We start from the raw sequence: 17,236 nt of genomic DNA, 5'->3' as shown, positions 1-17,236 counted from the left end.
TTTTTCTCTTTTGAAGTTTGTAGAGGGGTTTTTTCCCCCTCCCCACAGAATCAATACATAGAAAACTCAAAGCTGTTAATTTGCAAAACTGAATGGATTTGTGAAAATAGATACCTTTTTGGCAGAAATGCAATTTGGCATTAATCCCTTGATCTAAAACTTAGAAGAAACCAGGCTGGATTCAAATTTATTGATGGATCAATTTAAAGAGTTTTAATCTGGGTGTTAAGGGTTCCTTGGGAAATGTGGGCATATTGTTTGCCTGAACCTTTGGAGCCTGGCTCATCAGCAGAATTATTCATGGAGGAATTTGCTAGGTTTTACCTTGGCTCTCTAGCTTGGGACATTTTGTTTCTTCCTTAAATCCTTATTGCAGCTGTCCAGCTATCAGATAGGTATGTTGGCTTGTAAGTGCTGGTACAGTTTGCCTTATTTATATTCCACTGCTTCGCAGGGATTAACATCTGCTCGTGCAGCTGAGATCCTGGCGCGAGATGGTCCCAACGCCCTCACTCCCCCTCCCACTACTCCTGAATGGATCAAGTTTTGTCGGCAGCTCTTTGGGGGTTTCTCAATGTTACTGTGGATTGGAGCGATTCTTTGTTTCTTGGCTTATAGCATCCAAGCTGCTACAGAAGAGGAACCTCAAAATGATAATGTGAGTTCTGTAATTCAGCACATGGATTTGTAGTACACATCAGATATCTTCTCCGTCTTTGTCTCCCACTTATTCTCAATTACCACTCTTTACTTAATGGTTATGAACACTGAGGAATAGTGTCAGCAGCTGTTGCCTTCGAGGCCCATCCATTCTTCCTTCATTTCCAGTTCCTCTCTCTACCACCCACGTTGTAGATGCTCTTACGAGTGGGATGCCCACCTGCATGTGCTGCTGTCAACCGGCAGCTCTGCTCAGGCCCGGCCACCACCCACTGGATGGCAGAGCACAGCTTTTAATGTTGGCACATCCACCTGTCCAGAAATGCTTGGTGGCCATTTTTCAAAATCCACAAGTTGGTTGAAAAATAATCTTTGTTTTATAAAGCAGGAGAAACTGATGCATCTAGAACATTTCCAAAAGTCCAGTTAGTGGTCAAGTGTTGGTGTGACTGACTCCATTTCTGACCCTTTCTATGTGGTCTTTAGAAGGATAAATAAGAAAACATGAGTTCTATATTTCTGAAATCTTGGTTTCTCTATTAAAAATCTGTTTTTTATTCAGTCAAAAAATTAACTGAATGCCCCTAATTCTTGTGTAGAGCCACGGGCCCTAACTTGTCTTTTCCCTTCCAGCTGTACCTGGGTGTGGTGCTATCAGCCGTTGTCATCATAACTGGTTGCTTCTCCTACTATCAAGAAGCTAAAAGTTCAAAGATCATGGAATCCTTCAAAAACATGGTCCCTCAGGTACCAGATGCTTTGTCCTTCCCCAGTGGATGACTTGACAGCCCCAAGCATGTCAGCCTGTGAATTAGTGTGAAGTTAAGGTTTTCCAAATATTACATGACTCCATCAGAGAGATGGATGTCTTCTACTCCGCCCCAAAACAACCTGTTTTCCTTCTACCCCCAAAAGTGGTAGCCTTTCTTTTGAATGTAAACTCTGAATACAGGCACACTGTTACAGCAGTATCTCTTAAACTGGTGAGGAAGCTTTTGTAACTTGTGTAAATAAAAAAGTGAGTAGTATCTTTGTTATGTATTCAGGTAATTAGGATTATAGACCATTCTTAATTTTATTTTCTTGTTTTGGACACTACCTTCTCTTTGTTGGTATACTAACGGTATAAATGGTTTCCTTTCCAAAGCAAGCCCTTGTGATTCGAAATGGTGAGAAAATGAGCATAAATGCAGAGGATGTTGTGGTTGGGGATCTGGTGGAAGTAAAAGGAGGAGACCGAATTCCTGCTGACCTCAGAATCATATCTGCAAATGGCTGCAAGGTAGATCTTTTATTTTAACAAACCTCATGGCTAGCTCTGCTGTTTGGGCAGCTGGATTTGAGGAGTACAGTAGCCCATGATAAGGCGGTGTATTCACATGACATTTTTCTTCTTTTCCTCACATACAGGTGGATAACTCCTCACTCACTGGTGAATCAGAACCCCAGACTAGGTCTCCAGATTTCACAAATGAAAACCCCCTGGAGACGAGGAACATTGCCTTCTTTTCAACCAATTGTGTTGAAGGTAGGCCGTTTTTTGGCACTTGGAGCACTGTGTGGTATTTCTCTTGGGCATTAACAAAATCAAAACCATAGGCACAATCTCTTGTTTTATTGGCTCCATTTCTGACAACTTGTGTCAAGCACAGAGCAGAGGTGTTTTCCTAACTGACAGGAAACCTTACGGCAGTTTCCCTTCCCTCCACCTGCCTCTTCTGTCAACAACACCAGTCTGGCATGGGTGTTGGAGCTGCTGTCCTGCTAATGGAGAGAAGTCCCTTTGCCAAGCAGCATGTACAACCAAAAGTCTGGCCCTTAAAAGTGTGCTTTTGTCAACTCTTTTTCTTTTTTAGCCATGCTATGTAATTGTGTAAAATCTGTGGCTTCCTTCAGGTTAGATACAATTAGGTACAGTTCCTCCTCCCCTTCTTTTTAAGGCACCGCACGTGGTATTGTTGTCTACACTGGGGATCGCACTGTGATGGGAAGAATTGCCACACTTGCTTCTGGGCTCGAAGGAGGCCAGACCCCCATTGCTGCAGAAATTGAACATTTTATCCACATCATCACGGGTGTGGCTGTGTTCCTGGGTGTGTCTTTCTTCATCCTTTCTCTCATCCTTGAGTACACCTGGCTTGAGGCTGTCATCTTCCTCATCGGTATCATCGTAGCCAATGTGCCGGAAGGTTTGCTGGCCACTGTCACGGTAAGAGGCAGGTGATGGTCACCCTGACTCAGATCAGCTTGCATGAACGTTACATTCTTCCGCTATCCTACTGTAAGATATTGCCAGCTTATGTTTTATTCTGGATGTTTGATACAGTTTTTCTTGAGAGCCACATCATATGGTGAGTTTTGACGGTGAGAAAACCTCAGCATTTGTTTATACGTAAGATAACCCCAAAGCATACATTTTGCTTTTAAATTATCACGTGGTCCAGAACAGTGCAGTGGAGAAAGGAGAAGAACTTGGGATCAAGTAGGGGGATAGAATAGGGTAGAATCCTGTTACTATTTTTCTTAACAGATTGCTTTTCTGGAAGGAAGGGGAAGCCTCATGTATGGGTTCCCCTTACTATTTCTTCAGACTTCAGAAGAAGGTTGGAGAGATTTAATTTTAGACAAATTTCTTCCACATTAGGGTATAGCAAGAATCTGTGTAGAATTCCAACCTGATTGAGTGAAGTAATAATCTTCCTTATATTTTTTAGGTCTGTCTGACACTTACCGCCAAACGCATGGCGAGGAAAAACTGCTTAGTGAAGAACTTAGAAGCTGTGGAGACCTTGGGGTCCACATCCACCATCTGCTCGGATAAAACTGGAACTCTGACTCAGAACCGGATGACAGTGGCCCACATGTGGTTTGACAATCAAATCCATGAAGCTGATACGACAGAGAATCAGAGTGGTAAGGCCAGGGCTACCACACACCTCAGCCACCTGCTCCACTTGGGTTTTTTTCTTTTAAGAAATTGCATGAAAAAAATTTTTTTTTTTAATGCTCATGACAGCTTTTTCTTTCTTTCTTTTTATCATTTAGTGAAGAGTCAGGGGTATGGGATTTTGATTTTTTGCATGTTAGCAGAAACTTTAAATTGCCCCAAAAATGTGATTGAAGAATGCCTAAAATGTGATTGGTTTCATTAATTGGGAAATGAGATGTATCACTGCAAATTTCTATAGGACTGTAATAGGAGAAATGAGAACATAGCCTTTGAAGTTAATGCATTATTGTTCTGTTGTGTTTTCTTGCCTCCATCAGGTGTCTCTTTTGACAAGACTTCAGCTACCTGGCTTGCTCTGTCCAGAATTGCAGGTCTTTGTAACAGGGCAGTGTTTCAGGCCAACCAGGAAAACCTACCTATTCTTAAGGTATGCTCAAGAGTTAACTAATGGGTTGCCTTTTGGAGGGGTGTAGACGGCACATGAGAACTGCCATTTGAGTGTTAAAAGTAGCAGATTACCTTTGTGGTCTGTGTGACTGTTCACCGTAGAACACTTGGAGTGGTCTATGCAGTACTTCGCTGTAACTTACATTGTGTTGCCTGTGGATCCTGATGTATTATAGGACCCCCTGCTCCATATAAGTTGATTAAAAAGGGAAGCTGCAGTAAAAATCTGACCAAAGTGGGATGGGAAGAGATGGAAGACAGTCTTTATTGGTGAAAAACCTAATTCATCTGCTTTTACTACTCTGAGTTTATGTTATCACCTAACCTAGTGGACAGTGAGAGCTGAGGGCTGTAGTGACTCCATAATCGTATTTGCATATTAGGATACAGTAGATTCCAGTAAATCCTTTAAGCCATTTATTTTCCTGAAATAGCTCAGCTTATCTTATCTTATTGGTTCTTAGCTTGTTTACTAATGATGTAAAAATAAGCTCCAGGCCAAAATAAGCCCAGCCTTAGCCTGTGGAATTCTGATGCAGTTTGAAATGATTGAGATTTTACTGTGCTGCCCAAGTGAAGATGCAGTCTCAGAAGGATCGTGAATTGTACAAAGTCCTGTAGGAGAAGAAAGCTATGTGAGGCTCTCTGGGTCCCACATTCTCTGTGAAGCTGCCTGTAGTAGTTGTGGCTATAAACTAGGTTGCCAGAGGTAATATGGCTTGGATGTAACTCAGATGCCTTCTGTGGTGAGGACAGGGCTCATTTATTCTGCAAAGGAGATTTTCTTGGCATTGAATTGATGTTGATTTGAGGATAATGTTGTTTATCTTGGGGATAAAACTTGAGATAAGTGTTTCATGTTTTTCTTTACCTCAAAGTGGAAATGTTCTAGGCTTTGAGCATCAGGTCCCGCAAGTATCAAATCTTTCCTGATTAAAAAACCCCAGAAAGGTAGCAGAAGCTGTATTCCAAGTATTTCTGGAGTTGGGTCATATTGATGGCATTATTACTAAAAAGTTGGGGGGGTGGGAAGCAGCCCTATTTTGCTTTTATTAAAATAGCTGGCTTTTATTTAAAATGTCCCCCACTTATTTTGTGTTTCTTTCCAACCCAGCCAACTTTCTTGCTCTGTGGAGCTGCTATACTTCTGAGCTTTGATCTGTTCATCTGCATATGCAGCCTTACATGTTAAAGTTCTAAAAGGCTTACCTATATAAAAGTTGTTTACAACTGAAAATGCTTTCAGTATGTCAAAATATAAGTGTGTCATCATGTATCACAGATAATATGTGTCACCTGAAGCGTGGGCTTTGACTAAAATGTTACATGGTTCGATTTTGTTACTGTTGGAGCTGGTAATAGCTTTCAGTTCACATCCTTCAGGCCCAGTTAATTTTGCGCAATAATGATTAGAATGTAAAGTCTTCTACTTTGCCCTTGACACAGGCAGTTTGTCCCCAGTCCTGAGACCCTAAGCATTTTCTTACGAATTCTACGGTAATGAAAGGTGCTATAAATGTTTAGTCTCTCACTTGGTATTTTCAGATAAGTAACCAGAAATAGGTAGTTGGGAATAGCATTGGCTTTGAGACTTTTCAGTAGGCCGGGGGAAGACAGAAATAGACTGCAGTAGGTTGGAAGGGTGTGTTATACCTCCTGTAGGGAAGGTGACACCTTCCCACACCCTTCTTTCACTAGAAGCTACTATGGGCCGGGGAAGGACATTGGGTTTGAGTCTGAAGCACTGTGAACAGCAGTGGTCTGGGCTAGAGGGACTTCTGTCCCACTTAATACCGCTGCTTCCTTCTTGCCCGTGCTTTGCTACCTCTGACAAGATTGGAATGTGTCTTGAGTTATTTTTCCTGTTTTTCAGTGATGCCTCAGTGAAATTTTTTGGAGATAATTTACAGGTGATGTCTCTGTTCACAGCGGGCAGTTGCAGGAGATGCCTCTGAGTCAGCACTCTTAAAGTGCATAGAGCTGTGCTGTGGTTCTGTGAAGGAGATGAGAGAAAGATACGCCAAAATTGTCGAAATACCCTTCAACTCCACCAACAAGTACCAGGTCTGAAGATCAATGGGTACACGGAGGGCGAGGGCAAGCTGGGGGACAAAGAGGGGAGGTACATGAGCAGGAAGAGGAAATACTCTCCCTTTGGAGTTTTATAAGCTTTAGCTTTAAATTTTACCCTTGATTACATATAGAATATCGTAATTTAGTTGAATATCAGCAGGATAAATGAAGCCTCTTGCAAAACACTGTTGAGCCCTTTTGAATACTTTTGGTTTGGGGTGGGTGTGGGCATGTGGGGAGGGTGCTGGAGGTGTGTGTGCACAAGTGTGCCCCAATCCCTGTGTTCTGAAATTCTGTATGTGTTATTTTTTAATGTGAACAAGTGTCAGGAATTTATGAATACATCATAGTGCTCTTTTTTTTTTTTTTTCTGAAGCAGTCAGAGTATGTTACAGGTATAAGATACTTCAGAGTTCAGAAAGAAGGGATCTTGAGTCTTTTATAGCAAATACTAAATAGTAAATGAAGCTCCGTTTTCCACCATGGACTGCCACACATCCAACCATCCAATGTTTATATCTCAACAATCCTTCACAGTTGTCCATTCATAAGAACCCCAACACGTCAGAGCCCCGACACCTGTTGGTGATGAAGGGTGCCCCAGAAAGGATCCTAGACCGTTGCAGCTCTATCCTCCTCCACGGCAAGGAGCAGCCCCTGGATGAGGAGCTGAAAGACGCCTTTCAGAATGCCTATTTGGAGCTGGGGGGCCTCGGAGAGCGAGTCCTAGGTATGCAGACAACCTGGTAACAAAGCGCCTGGGCACGTTTCTATCAAGTAACCTAGTCTGGTAGACAGTTAACAAGTGATCCTATGAACCTCCATGTCTTGTTGACCTTCCTCTGTGTCTTTCAGGGGCAATCCTCCTACTTGTTTATTTGCCCCCTATCATTTTGAAAACAGTAAGTGCTGGAGAAATGTTCAGTGTATTGGGCTGTGAGAAACAACGTCCTGATGGTTTGCTTCTGACTTGTACTTAGACCTTTGGTCTCATGCTAGTCAGTTGTTTGTTTTTTTAAAAAACACAATGGTGGAAGAGGATCTTTTTTATCTAACCTTTGTTGCTATGGACATGAATAATAAGCCTAATTAAATTAAAGGTAATTAATTCTTAGTGTGTCTAAGTTAGATATACTATTTCCTGACTGCCTTGGAATGGCTGTGAATTTACATGAGCACTTATATGCTCAGCTCAGAAACTAGACTAACGGTAAACTTTTAGTCTAAGATGCTATCTATTTTTTCCTACCCTGACAGCTACTGAGGCTGAGAAGTTCACTTTACCCATTGTCTAATGTATTTGGGGAAGTGGTATTTATAATACTTTGTAGCTTGACAGATACTACATTCATTATTTATATAATGCTTCCTATTCTTCTTAACTTGGGTAAATCTAACTCATGGTATCTTTCGTATGTGTCTATCGAACCAAAGGATTGCTATCTTCTCTTAAGTATTTTTCACTTCACTACCTCCACCACCCCAAAGTGGAAGCAGTCTCTCTTCTTTGAGTCTACATGGCACGTTAAAGATCATTGTAACCTCATACAACATTAAAAGGAATGTCTTACATTATCTTGATTTTTGTATTAACTATACTAGATGATAAACCCCTTGGGCAGAATGCATCTGATCTGTACTTATCCTCAAAAGTAGCTAGTATGATGTCCCATATTGGTGCTCGGTAATATGTTTCAGTTAAATGAACAAGAGAGCAGGCCATTCAGTTAAATGGCCTTGATGTTTCCAGAGAAGGCAGCTGAGGCACGTAATTCCATGATTTGCCAAATCCAAATAACTTAGTGTCATCATCAGTAGGGAAGTCTAGAACCCTAATATCCTGGTGCTCAAAATTAGTGTTATCAATTCAGTCTTCTCCACATTAAACAATTTCCAATTCCTCTGAGGCCTGGTGTGATGGATTCTCTCTTTCAAATGCTTTTTTTCTTTCAGTGACTCTGCCGTTCACAAATGTTAAACAAAACCCTCACTCTGTTATAAAAATACAGACTTCAAAAATTTTCCAAAGTAAACATTCCAGAGAAAGGTAGGCGGGCTGAATAAGCTGCTGTTGTCCTTACTGCCTGGCGTCACTGAAATTTTCAAAGGCTCCTGTCCTCCTCGCAGGTTTCTGCCACCTCTTTCTGCCAGATGAACAGTTTCCTGAAGGGTTCCAGTTTGATACCGACGATGTGAATTTCCCTATCGATAATCTGTGCTTTGTTGGGCTCATCTCCATGATTGACCCTCCACGGGCAGCCGTTCCTGATGCCGTGGGCAAATGTCGAAGTGCTGGAATTAAGGTAGTGCCCAGGTGCCTCCTTGGCTTCATCTCTTAGTGCCTTGGGACACCCTACTCAATGAATGTTGCCCTTTGAGGTCCGGATGGCCAACTGTTTTATCTCACCTGGAGTATTAATTTCTCATCTCCAAAGCTTTACTTGCACCCAGAAAAGACCAAATAGTATTAAAATGGTGGTGTAAACACACGAGAAATTAAAAATTTTTTGGAAAGCAGTTGTTTAAAAAAGAAATGTAAGCAAAGTAAAAACAGCAAAAGACTTGAAGTTTTAAAACATTGCATTATTCTAAATTAATGTACCTTATGCAATGAATGGCGTATCTTCTGTGTTTTCAGTTAACTGTTTGTTAATGAGTGTTTGGTGTCCTCTGTGTATCCGTCTTTTTTTAAGTAGCTGAATGTTACTCAAGTGCACTAATAATCCTGTTGCTGGGTATGTGATTTGTTTCCATTTTTTACTCTCAAGATTTTATTTTATTTACTTTTCAAGACAGAATCTCGCTCTATTGCCCAGGCTGGAGTGTCATAGTGCGATCTTGGCTCACTGCGACCTCCGCCTCCCAGGTTCAAGCAATTCTCTTGCCTCAGCCTCCAAAGTAGCTGGAATTACAGGCACCCGACACCACGCCCGGCTAATTTTTGTATTTTTAAGTAAAGATATGGTTTCACCATGTTGGCCAGACTGGTCTCAAACTCCTGACCTCAGGTGACCTGCTCACCTCAGCCTCCCAAAGTGCTGGGATTACAAGCATGAGCCACCACACCCAGCCTGCTTTCAGGATTAATACTGCCCTGAAAAGCTTTGTAGAAGTTATTTCCTCACCACTCTGACTACCTCTTTTTAAAGTATATTCTAAGTACAATCACTGCATCAAAAAATAATAACAATTTTGAATTCTTGTCACATGTTGCTTTTCCTCCAAATTGTGCCAATAGCATGTAGCATGTGGTGTCTTCACAGTCCCACCAGCATCAGATTATCTTTTTTTTTTTTTTTGCTGGTTTAGTAATTTTCAAGTATTTTTATGTGACTGTGTAGAAGGAAAAATAGACATTGTGTATGCTAGTGGTCATGTACCAAGATAAAACCTGAGTATTGTCTTTGTGTTTCCTTTCTGTGGATACATATGTTTATATTGTTGGCTGATCGATGTTTATTAGTTTTATATTTGCATTCCTTTCCTTTTGATAGTCTAAGCGGAATCATCCTTAGTATTTACTCTTGCCTACTGGATATAAGACTTAAAGGTCATTTACTTGGCAGTTGCATTCAACACATTGTCTTGTTTATTACAGGTCATCATGGTCACAGGAGACCATCCAATCACAGCTAAAGCTATTGCCAAAGGTGTGGGCATCATCTCAGAAGGCAATGAGACCGTAGAAGACATTGCTGCCCGCCTCAACATCCCAGTCAGCCAGGTGAACCCCAGGTAAGGCAGGAAGCTCAAATCACAGTCTGCTGAGCAAGTAGTGATGGTTTAAAATCTTCAGTGTGGTTCTATAATGGTTTGCATCCAGGCTTGCTCTGAGTAGGAAATGTACCTGCACTGCCAGAAAGCAACCTTGTCATTCCTAAGGAGAATTTTAAGTAAGAGCAAGTCATAATAATTAGCATTTAGGTGGTATTTACTGTTCTAAGAGCTTGATATGGTGACCTATTATTTGCAGAGCAGGGAAGCTAGGGATTCAAGAGGTTTTTGAAGTACCTCAGAACTGGTGAAGTCATGTAGTAAATTCAGCAGTCTAGCTTCTGATTTCATGCTGTTAACCACTGAGCTCTACTGCCTAGCACCTAGCACCTTGACACTTGCCAGGTCCACACTAACAAAATAAAATAAGGAAGGGACAATTACTTAGGTCGTTCAGGCAAACAGGAAACACTTGGCAATGAAGTAAAATAGGTAATAGCAGATTGGTTTTGTTTTAAGGTTTAGGGCCCTTTCACCCTATCTTAGGGTTAGAGGAGGGTTTGGTCTTGTATCAGCGCTGCCACTGTCTAAAACTTATATTTCTTTTTTTCTTTGATGGAGTCTCAGTCTGTCGCCCCAGCTGGAGTGCAGTGTCATGATCTTGGCTCACTGCAACCTCTGCCTCCTGAGTTCAAGTGATTCTCCTGCCTCAGCCTCCCAAGTAGCTGGGATTACAGGCCTCCACCAACACGCCCAGCTAATTTTTAAATTTTTAGGAGAGATGGGGTTTCACCATGTTGGCCAAGCTGGTCTTGAACTACTGACCTCAAGTGATTCGCTCGCCTCAGCCTCCCAAAGTGCTGGGATTACAGGCATGAGCCACCACACCCAGCTAAAACTTGGTTATATTTCAGCGTGTCTTATAAAGGTAGGGAAAGAATACAGACAGGCCTGCCCCAAAGATTGTCATGAGCCTCAAATGAGATAAAATATATGAAAATGCTCTGTAACCTGTAAAGTACTGAACACTTTACATGCTGGGGAAAATTCCTTCTTTGTTTTGTTTACAAAGTGATCTGCATAAGAATATCCCCTCTTGAGGTGATGGACACATGCTGGTGATGTGATGAGTGACTTTTTTTTTTTCTTTTGTCCTAATTCTAGGGATGCCAAGGCCTGCGTAGTGCATGGCAGTGATCTAAAGGACATGACCTCCGAGCAGCTGGATGACATTTTGAAGTACCACACTGAGATAGTGTTTGCCAGGACCTCCCCTCAGCAGAAGCTCATCATTGTGGAAGGCTGCCAGAGACAGGTCAGCCAGCACAAGGATCGGGCTGCTTTGGGCACTGTTGGCTTTAGGGATTGGAGTTCCAATGGAAACACAGCAACGTTGATGGATGCAAACCTCGCTGTATTAGACTCTGTATAAAACAGGCCAGTAGGAAGCTCCCAGGCATAGAGAGGGTGACTTGTTAATGGTTTAGCAGTGACAGAAGGACTTTAAAGTCCAGGTGTCCCACTGTGTCCCAGAGCTTGACCCCTCCGTGGAGTCATCTGATATGGGGTCCTAGTATTTGCAGTAGAGATGTGAGTGGTCAGGAGACTACTGGGCAGGCATACAGGAATGGGATTTTCTGGAGTGCCACCCACCAGAGTCATTACTTTGAGTAGCCCTTGTTAATGCTGGGGGCTATGTTTGTTGTCACTTGTCAGTTCTGTTCTTTGGTGTAGGGCCTGTGTGAATACTTCCCTATGACGGTTCTCAGGCTTCCTAAATAGTCTCAGTAGGAAAGGAGCAGTGTCTGTAATGAGTGCTCAGAGGGGGCATGCGTCGCACTATTTCCATCTCTAGAAACAGTGATTGGTATTAACCCACTTTCCCTTTTCTGGGGTAGGGTGCTATTGTGGCTGTGACAGGTGATGGTGTGAATGACTCTCCAGCTCTGAAGAAAGCAGACATTGGGGTTGCTATGGGGATTGCTGGCTCAGATGTGTCCAAGCAAGCTGCTGACATGATTCTTTTGGATGACAACTTTGCCTCAATTGTGACTGGAGTAGAGGAAGGTGAGAGCTGTTGAAGGTGTGCACTAAGATCTTATTCAGATACTGCCCATTAGCATCCATTTCTGTATATTTCTTGGATATGTTCAGTATCCCATGTGCTTGTCTCATAAGCTAACAGTAAAAAATCTTGCTTCTTCGTAGGTCGTCTGATCTTTGATAACTTGAAGAAATCCATTGCTTATACCTTAACCAGTAACATTCCCGAGATCACCCCCTTCCTGATATTTATTATTGCAAACATTCCACTACCACTGGGGACTGTCACCATCCTCTGCATTGACTTGGGCACTGACATGGTGAGTGTCGCAACAGCCACAGATCAATAGTAGTGAGGTGTGAACTGTGTCTTCATTCACTGGCACTGTGCTCCCGGCATCCATGAGGCTGGTGTTGGGAAAAGAAATTCTCAGGACCAATATCCAGTGTGTGTCCCAATCCCAGCATCACAGAATCAGTATTACCGCTCTTCAAGGCAACAGTTAACATCAGATGGGAATCTTTGTGTACTTCACCTAAAAGATTTTTAAATGGGAGGGCAAGAATTTTATAACAAAAGGTTCACCATATTAGCTTCCTTATTTTTAGTAACTAAATTCCTTCTCCCCACCCTTCCCAGGTTCCTGCCATCTCCCTGGCTTATGAGCAGGCTGAGAGTGACATCATGAAGAGACAGCCCAGAAATCCCAAAACAGACAAACTTGTGAATGAGAGGCTGATCAGCATGGCCTATGGGCAGATTGGTAAGCTGCAACCTGGAGTGGGAAGCTGGCACATCTAAGGCATCTGAGGTGATGGTGTCCTCTTCAGGTTGTGATTGATTTCAGAGACTGCAAATCCAGGGTGACTTTCAGATCTAGGATGAGCCCTAACAGGGTGAGCCTGTGGAGTTTCTGTAAACTGTCTTCCATGTGAGAATACATCGGTTGCTATTTGCCCAGTTACCTTTTGTGGAAACTGGTTTTCTATACTGAGCACCTTGGAACTGGTCTCAACTCTGCCTGAGAAATGAGGATGTCCTTCCTCACTGAGCCTTGCGGAACATGAGGCATGGTTTTGAGGAATTGTGTATACTGACGCACAGGCTGCTTTCCCTGGAGATAACACACTTATCTGTCACTCACTTGGATGGAGAGTTAGGCATTGGAGAAAGTATGTGTTTGAGGGTTTGGCTAGTAGGTCACCACCAAAGGGTGATCCTCCGTCCACCTTATGCTGGACTTCTGCCCCCGCAGTGGAGCATGACTAGCTAACAGGTGATCTAGGTGGTGGGCAATCAGCAGGCCATTTTTTTTTTAAATCCTCTGCCTAGGGTTCTTTCAAGAGAACCTGGTGAAGCCACCATGAATGTCTTATTCTCCTGGATTAATGGGTCACATAACTGTGAACACTTGGATAAAGCAGAACAGATTAGAACATTGTGGAAATTATGGCAAAGATTCATTAGACAGTTGTTGGCAACAAAGTGATTGGCTGGTGGCCCATCCTGACCTTCTCCAAGGAGGCCTACTTTTGAGAGGAAGGAAGACTAGGTCTCTGGTGGTATAGGATGAAACCCTGCCCGGAGGAACTTGGAGCAGTGTGGTTAAATTGGATGCCAGGGGAGGAGGGTCCCGAAGGTGTAGAGGAGAGTCAGAAGGTGCCACAGTGGCTAGAAAAATGGCAGCATGTAGGAATTTTGAAAGATAGAAAAGAAGTTATCATTTGTCAGAGATTAAAGAGTAGGGAAGTGGATTTCCTCTAAGGGTCATGCCCTTAGAAGCAGCTGGTCAAGTAACAGAGGTGGGCATTTTGAGAGCAAGGCACATGTGTCTCTGTGTAAGCTCCAAAAAGTGACTCAAAAAGCAGAGGGCCCTGAGATTGGAGTGTACCTCTGGGGTCCTCCATCCCATCCCTCATAGCCTGTGAGTGACCAGGCAGTTCTTCCCTGTGCTTTTATCAACCAGTGGGAAACACTCCTCCATATGTGCTCTCCCAGGCCCGCTGCAGTAATCAGCTGAAGGCTATACAGGTACCCTTGCATGTGAGGTTCTAGTAATCGGGATGTTTTTCCAACTTAGGTATGATCCAGGCCCTGGGCGGCTTCTTTACTTACTTTGTGATTTTGGCTGAGAACGGCTTCCTCCCACTTCACCTGTTGGGCCTCCGAGTGGACTGGGATGACCGTTGGATCAATGATGTAGAAGACAGCTACGGGCAGCAGTGGGTGAGTGGGCGCCTCTGACCTGACCAATGTCAGAGCTCCTCAAGTCCCAAAAGACTGAGGCGACACTGCCACCGGCCATGCAGGTGAAGAGCCAGAGCTCATCTTCTGCCTTCTGCATTTCAGACCTATGAGCAGAGGAAAATCGTGGAGTTCACCTGCCACACAGCCTTCTTCGTCAGTATCGTGGTGGTGCAGTGGGCCGACTTGGTCATTTGTAAGACCAGGAGGAATTCGGTCTTCCAGCAGGGGATGAAGTGAGTAATGAAGGACATAGCAGGGCCTTGGCTCAAAGAAGGGGACTGGTGATTTGTAAACCCTTTGCCAAAAACCCAACATGTGACACATATAGCCAGGTTTCTGGAATCCCTAGTTTATAGGGCAAATTTAGGAAGCAAGAAATGTAATTTTCTAGTTTTTTCACCTGACCTCCAAGTTGTCAAGTAAAACTAATACATAAAGATGTTGATCTGCCATTTTAATGCATAGCATTAAAAGATAAACCTTTATTTGCATCTTTTAAGCTTTTTCTCCCCCACCTCGATTTTAGGAACAAGATCTTGATATTTGGCCTCTTTGAAGAGACAGCCCTGGCTGCTTTCCTTTCCTACTGCCCTGGAATGGGTGTTGCTCTTAGGATGTATCCCCTCAAGTAAGTTGATCCTCTTGTAGCTCCAAAAAGTATGAAATAGTATGTGTGGCTTGTCCCCCCATTATTTGTGGTAATAGCTGTTATTTTCAGAATTTTGAGTGGTATGTACAAAAATTCCCATGGATCGGAAAAATGGGAAAGCTTTACATGTCAGTAAATCAGACTAACAAATCCTGAGGCTTCCATGACAGCAGCTAGTGCTTAGGATTTGGCCCAAGGTAAGATAAAGCTACGCAGGCTCTAGCTCCGTGGAACAGCAGACCACACTGAGCATTCAGGTCTGCCACAGCTCTAGTCCAGTTGTCTTCAGAGGCCAGCTGGGGGTACGCTGGAGCTTAGGCGCCCACGCTCAAATCTTGATTTGCTTACTTAGTCACTGTCCCATTACAAGTCCTCCACCTTTCTGGGACTCTGAATCCTCTGCTCTCAAAGAAAGTTGGAGAAGCAGATCTAAGGTCCCTTTTACTTTATAATCAGTCATGGGTAGAGTTGATGAATGGAAACATACTGCTAGTCTTTGGCCTTCAAACGCAGTGAATGACTCTGCATTTCAGATAAAGTTGAATTTTCAGATAGAGGGTTTATCACAAACTCCATTAGCTTTTTGCAACATTGGTTATGTTTGGTGATACCTGGTAACTGATACCTGATTGAGGTTAAGCAGCTGCAACTTGATTAAAACGTGCACAGCCACAGATTGTGGGATTCATTTACAAGTTCCTTCGAAGCTTTTGATTTAAAGCATTAGTCTCCTTTGAATTCCCGCTGTCCCCATCCTTGCTCACACCCATCTGGACCATCTCTCAATCCCCTGTTGCCAGCACTTCCTTCAGCTCATCTTATCCCTAAAGTAACCAGAACTCATCAGCCTCATTCACTTTCTGTGGGGTATGTGCAGACATCGTCTGTGGTGCAAGATGAGACTGGCATCCAGAGTCAGTCTCATTGTCCCAACCTGTCTTTATAGCTTTATCTTGTACCCCTTACCCATCCAAGCTCATGTTAGGTGAATTTGACTTTCTTCCTCTTCCTTTGTATTTGGTAAGGATGCGTCCTCCCCACATCCCTCCTTCTGTTCCCTCCTACCCTGCCAATCCCGATAGTCCCTTCAGGGCCAGTTTCCTTAGAGCTTGTCCCTCCAGGGCCTGTGCACTTGCACCTCTTCTCTGGCATTACTTGTTGCTTATCATTTCACCTCCCTGCTAGGTTTTAATCTAGAAGGCATGGGCCACAGTGTCTTTCTTCTCTGTGCATCCCCAGCTCCCTACACAAAGCTGATGTACAGCAGGGGCCAGCATCTCCAAATTCAATTCTGTCAGCTTGGGCCATTATGTATCAAGATGGAGCTGGGAGAGGTCACAGAGCTTTCCAAAAGGGCTGATGGAAAGTCACACTGTAAAGGGGGCATTTCCATCTTCTGGGTCCTTCCATGGTTTTTTTTTCTTTTTTTTTTTTTTGCCACCACCAAAGAGATTGTTCTGACAGGTTCTGCCCATTTTTGGAAGGTGGTTCAGTTATTCGGTGACTGAGTCAAATGAGGTCATCTCTCTTAGCTGCCATGTCAGACACAGGAAGAAGAGGAGACCACCAGAGTCGTGCCCAGGGACAGCCTTTCTCATGTCATAGCAGGGAGCTGGTGATCACGGAGGCTGCCTGGAGCCTGTTAGCAGGCTGGAGACTCTGTGGCTCAGCCTCTGGGCCCCTTGGAAGCCTTTGGGCTCAGCTTTTTTCAGTCCCCAGGACCAGGACTCAGAATACAGAGCTGCATATCCCAAATGCTGTTGTCAGACATCAAATTTGGGGAATAAATAAACCGGTTTTGACCCACACTGGCAGGTCTTTATCTTCAAATGCTGGGATATTAGGCAGATGGTCTTAAAAGCTTCTTAAACACTTTAGAAATGAAAGAAAGAAAAAAATGTTCAGTTGCTCTGGGATGTTTAACAGAAAATGTATTCTGCTCATCCTATAAACCAAGTCTTATGAAACCCAAACTGAAGATGAGTAGGGATTCCATTACAAAGTCTGCAGACTGATTTCCTGTGCGTCTCTAGGCCCTGGGCACATGGAGCAGCAGTCTGTTTTAAGACATTTTTATTTGTTCTGTTAATGACTCAGTAGTTAACTGTGACTGTACTTGGCTTCTCCTTTCAGACTGATTATTTCATTGTCACTGTGGTGACGTGCAATTTCTCTTTCTTTATTTGAACTGTGTTCGCGTGCATATAAATTGGTACCTCATTCTATTTCCAGACCTACCTGGTGGTTCTGTGCCTTCCCCTACTCCCTTCTCATCTTCGTATATGACGAAGTCAGAAAACTCATCATCAGGCGACGCCCTGGCGGTAATTATGGGCATTCTGACTTTGGTTAGAGGAGAAGCGGGAGGGGCTGTAGTTCTGTTGGCTTTTTGTTTCCCTTGAGGTGTCTGGGCTCCCTCAGTGGTCAGTCTGATTAGCTAAGGTGATTGGAC

The 17,236-nt window shown here is 43.3% G+C and overlaps 1 protein-coding gene across 3 annotated transcripts in view; it reads left to right on the top strand.

Moving 5' to 3' along the window:
- ATP1A1 (ATPase, Na+/K+ transporting, alpha 1 polypeptide) overlaps positions 1-17,236 on the top strand; it is a 31,767-nt gene that overhangs the window by 13,862 nt on the left and 669 nt on the right. For all 3 annotated transcript variants that reach the window (XM_011933086.1, XM_011933087.1, XM_011933089.1), the window contains exons 4-22: positions 455-658; positions 1,294-1,407; positions 1,808-1,942; positions 2,071-2,188; positions 2,601-2,869; positions 3,375-3,573; positions 3,928-4,037; positions 5,987-6,121; positions 6,668-6,860; positions 8,258-8,433; positions 9,729-9,865; positions 11,009-11,159; positions 11,743-11,911; positions 12,053-12,207; positions 12,528-12,651; positions 13,969-14,114; positions 14,238-14,368; positions 14,662-14,763; positions 17,017-17,108. In XM_011933086.1, coding sequence (XP_011788476.1) covers positions 455-658; positions 1,294-1,407; positions 1,808-1,942; positions 2,071-2,188; positions 2,601-2,869; positions 3,375-3,573; positions 3,928-4,037; positions 5,987-6,121; positions 6,668-6,860; positions 8,258-8,433; positions 9,729-9,865; positions 11,009-11,159; positions 11,743-11,911; positions 12,053-12,207; positions 12,528-12,651; positions 13,969-14,114; positions 14,238-14,368; positions 14,662-14,763; positions 17,017-17,108 — 2,860 coding nt within the window. The remainder of the gene's footprint in view (positions 1-454; positions 659-1,293; positions 1,408-1,807; positions 1,943-2,070; positions 2,189-2,600; positions 2,870-3,374; positions 3,574-3,927; positions 4,038-5,986; positions 6,122-6,667; positions 6,861-8,257; positions 8,434-9,728; positions 9,866-11,008; positions 11,160-11,742; positions 11,912-12,052; positions 12,208-12,527; positions 12,652-13,968; positions 14,115-14,237; positions 14,369-14,661; positions 14,764-17,016; positions 17,109-17,236) is intronic.

This window comes from Colobus angolensis, unplaced genomic scaffold (genome assembly GCF_000951035.1).
Source record: "Colobus angolensis palliatus isolate OR3802 unplaced genomic scaffold, Cang.pa_1.0 Scaffold124, whole genome shotgun sequence".
NCBI classification, from domain to species: domain Eukaryota; kingdom Metazoa; phylum Chordata; class Mammalia; order Primates; family Cercopithecidae; genus Colobus; species Colobus angolensis.
This window is presented reverse-complemented; position numbering and strand designations above follow the sequence as displayed.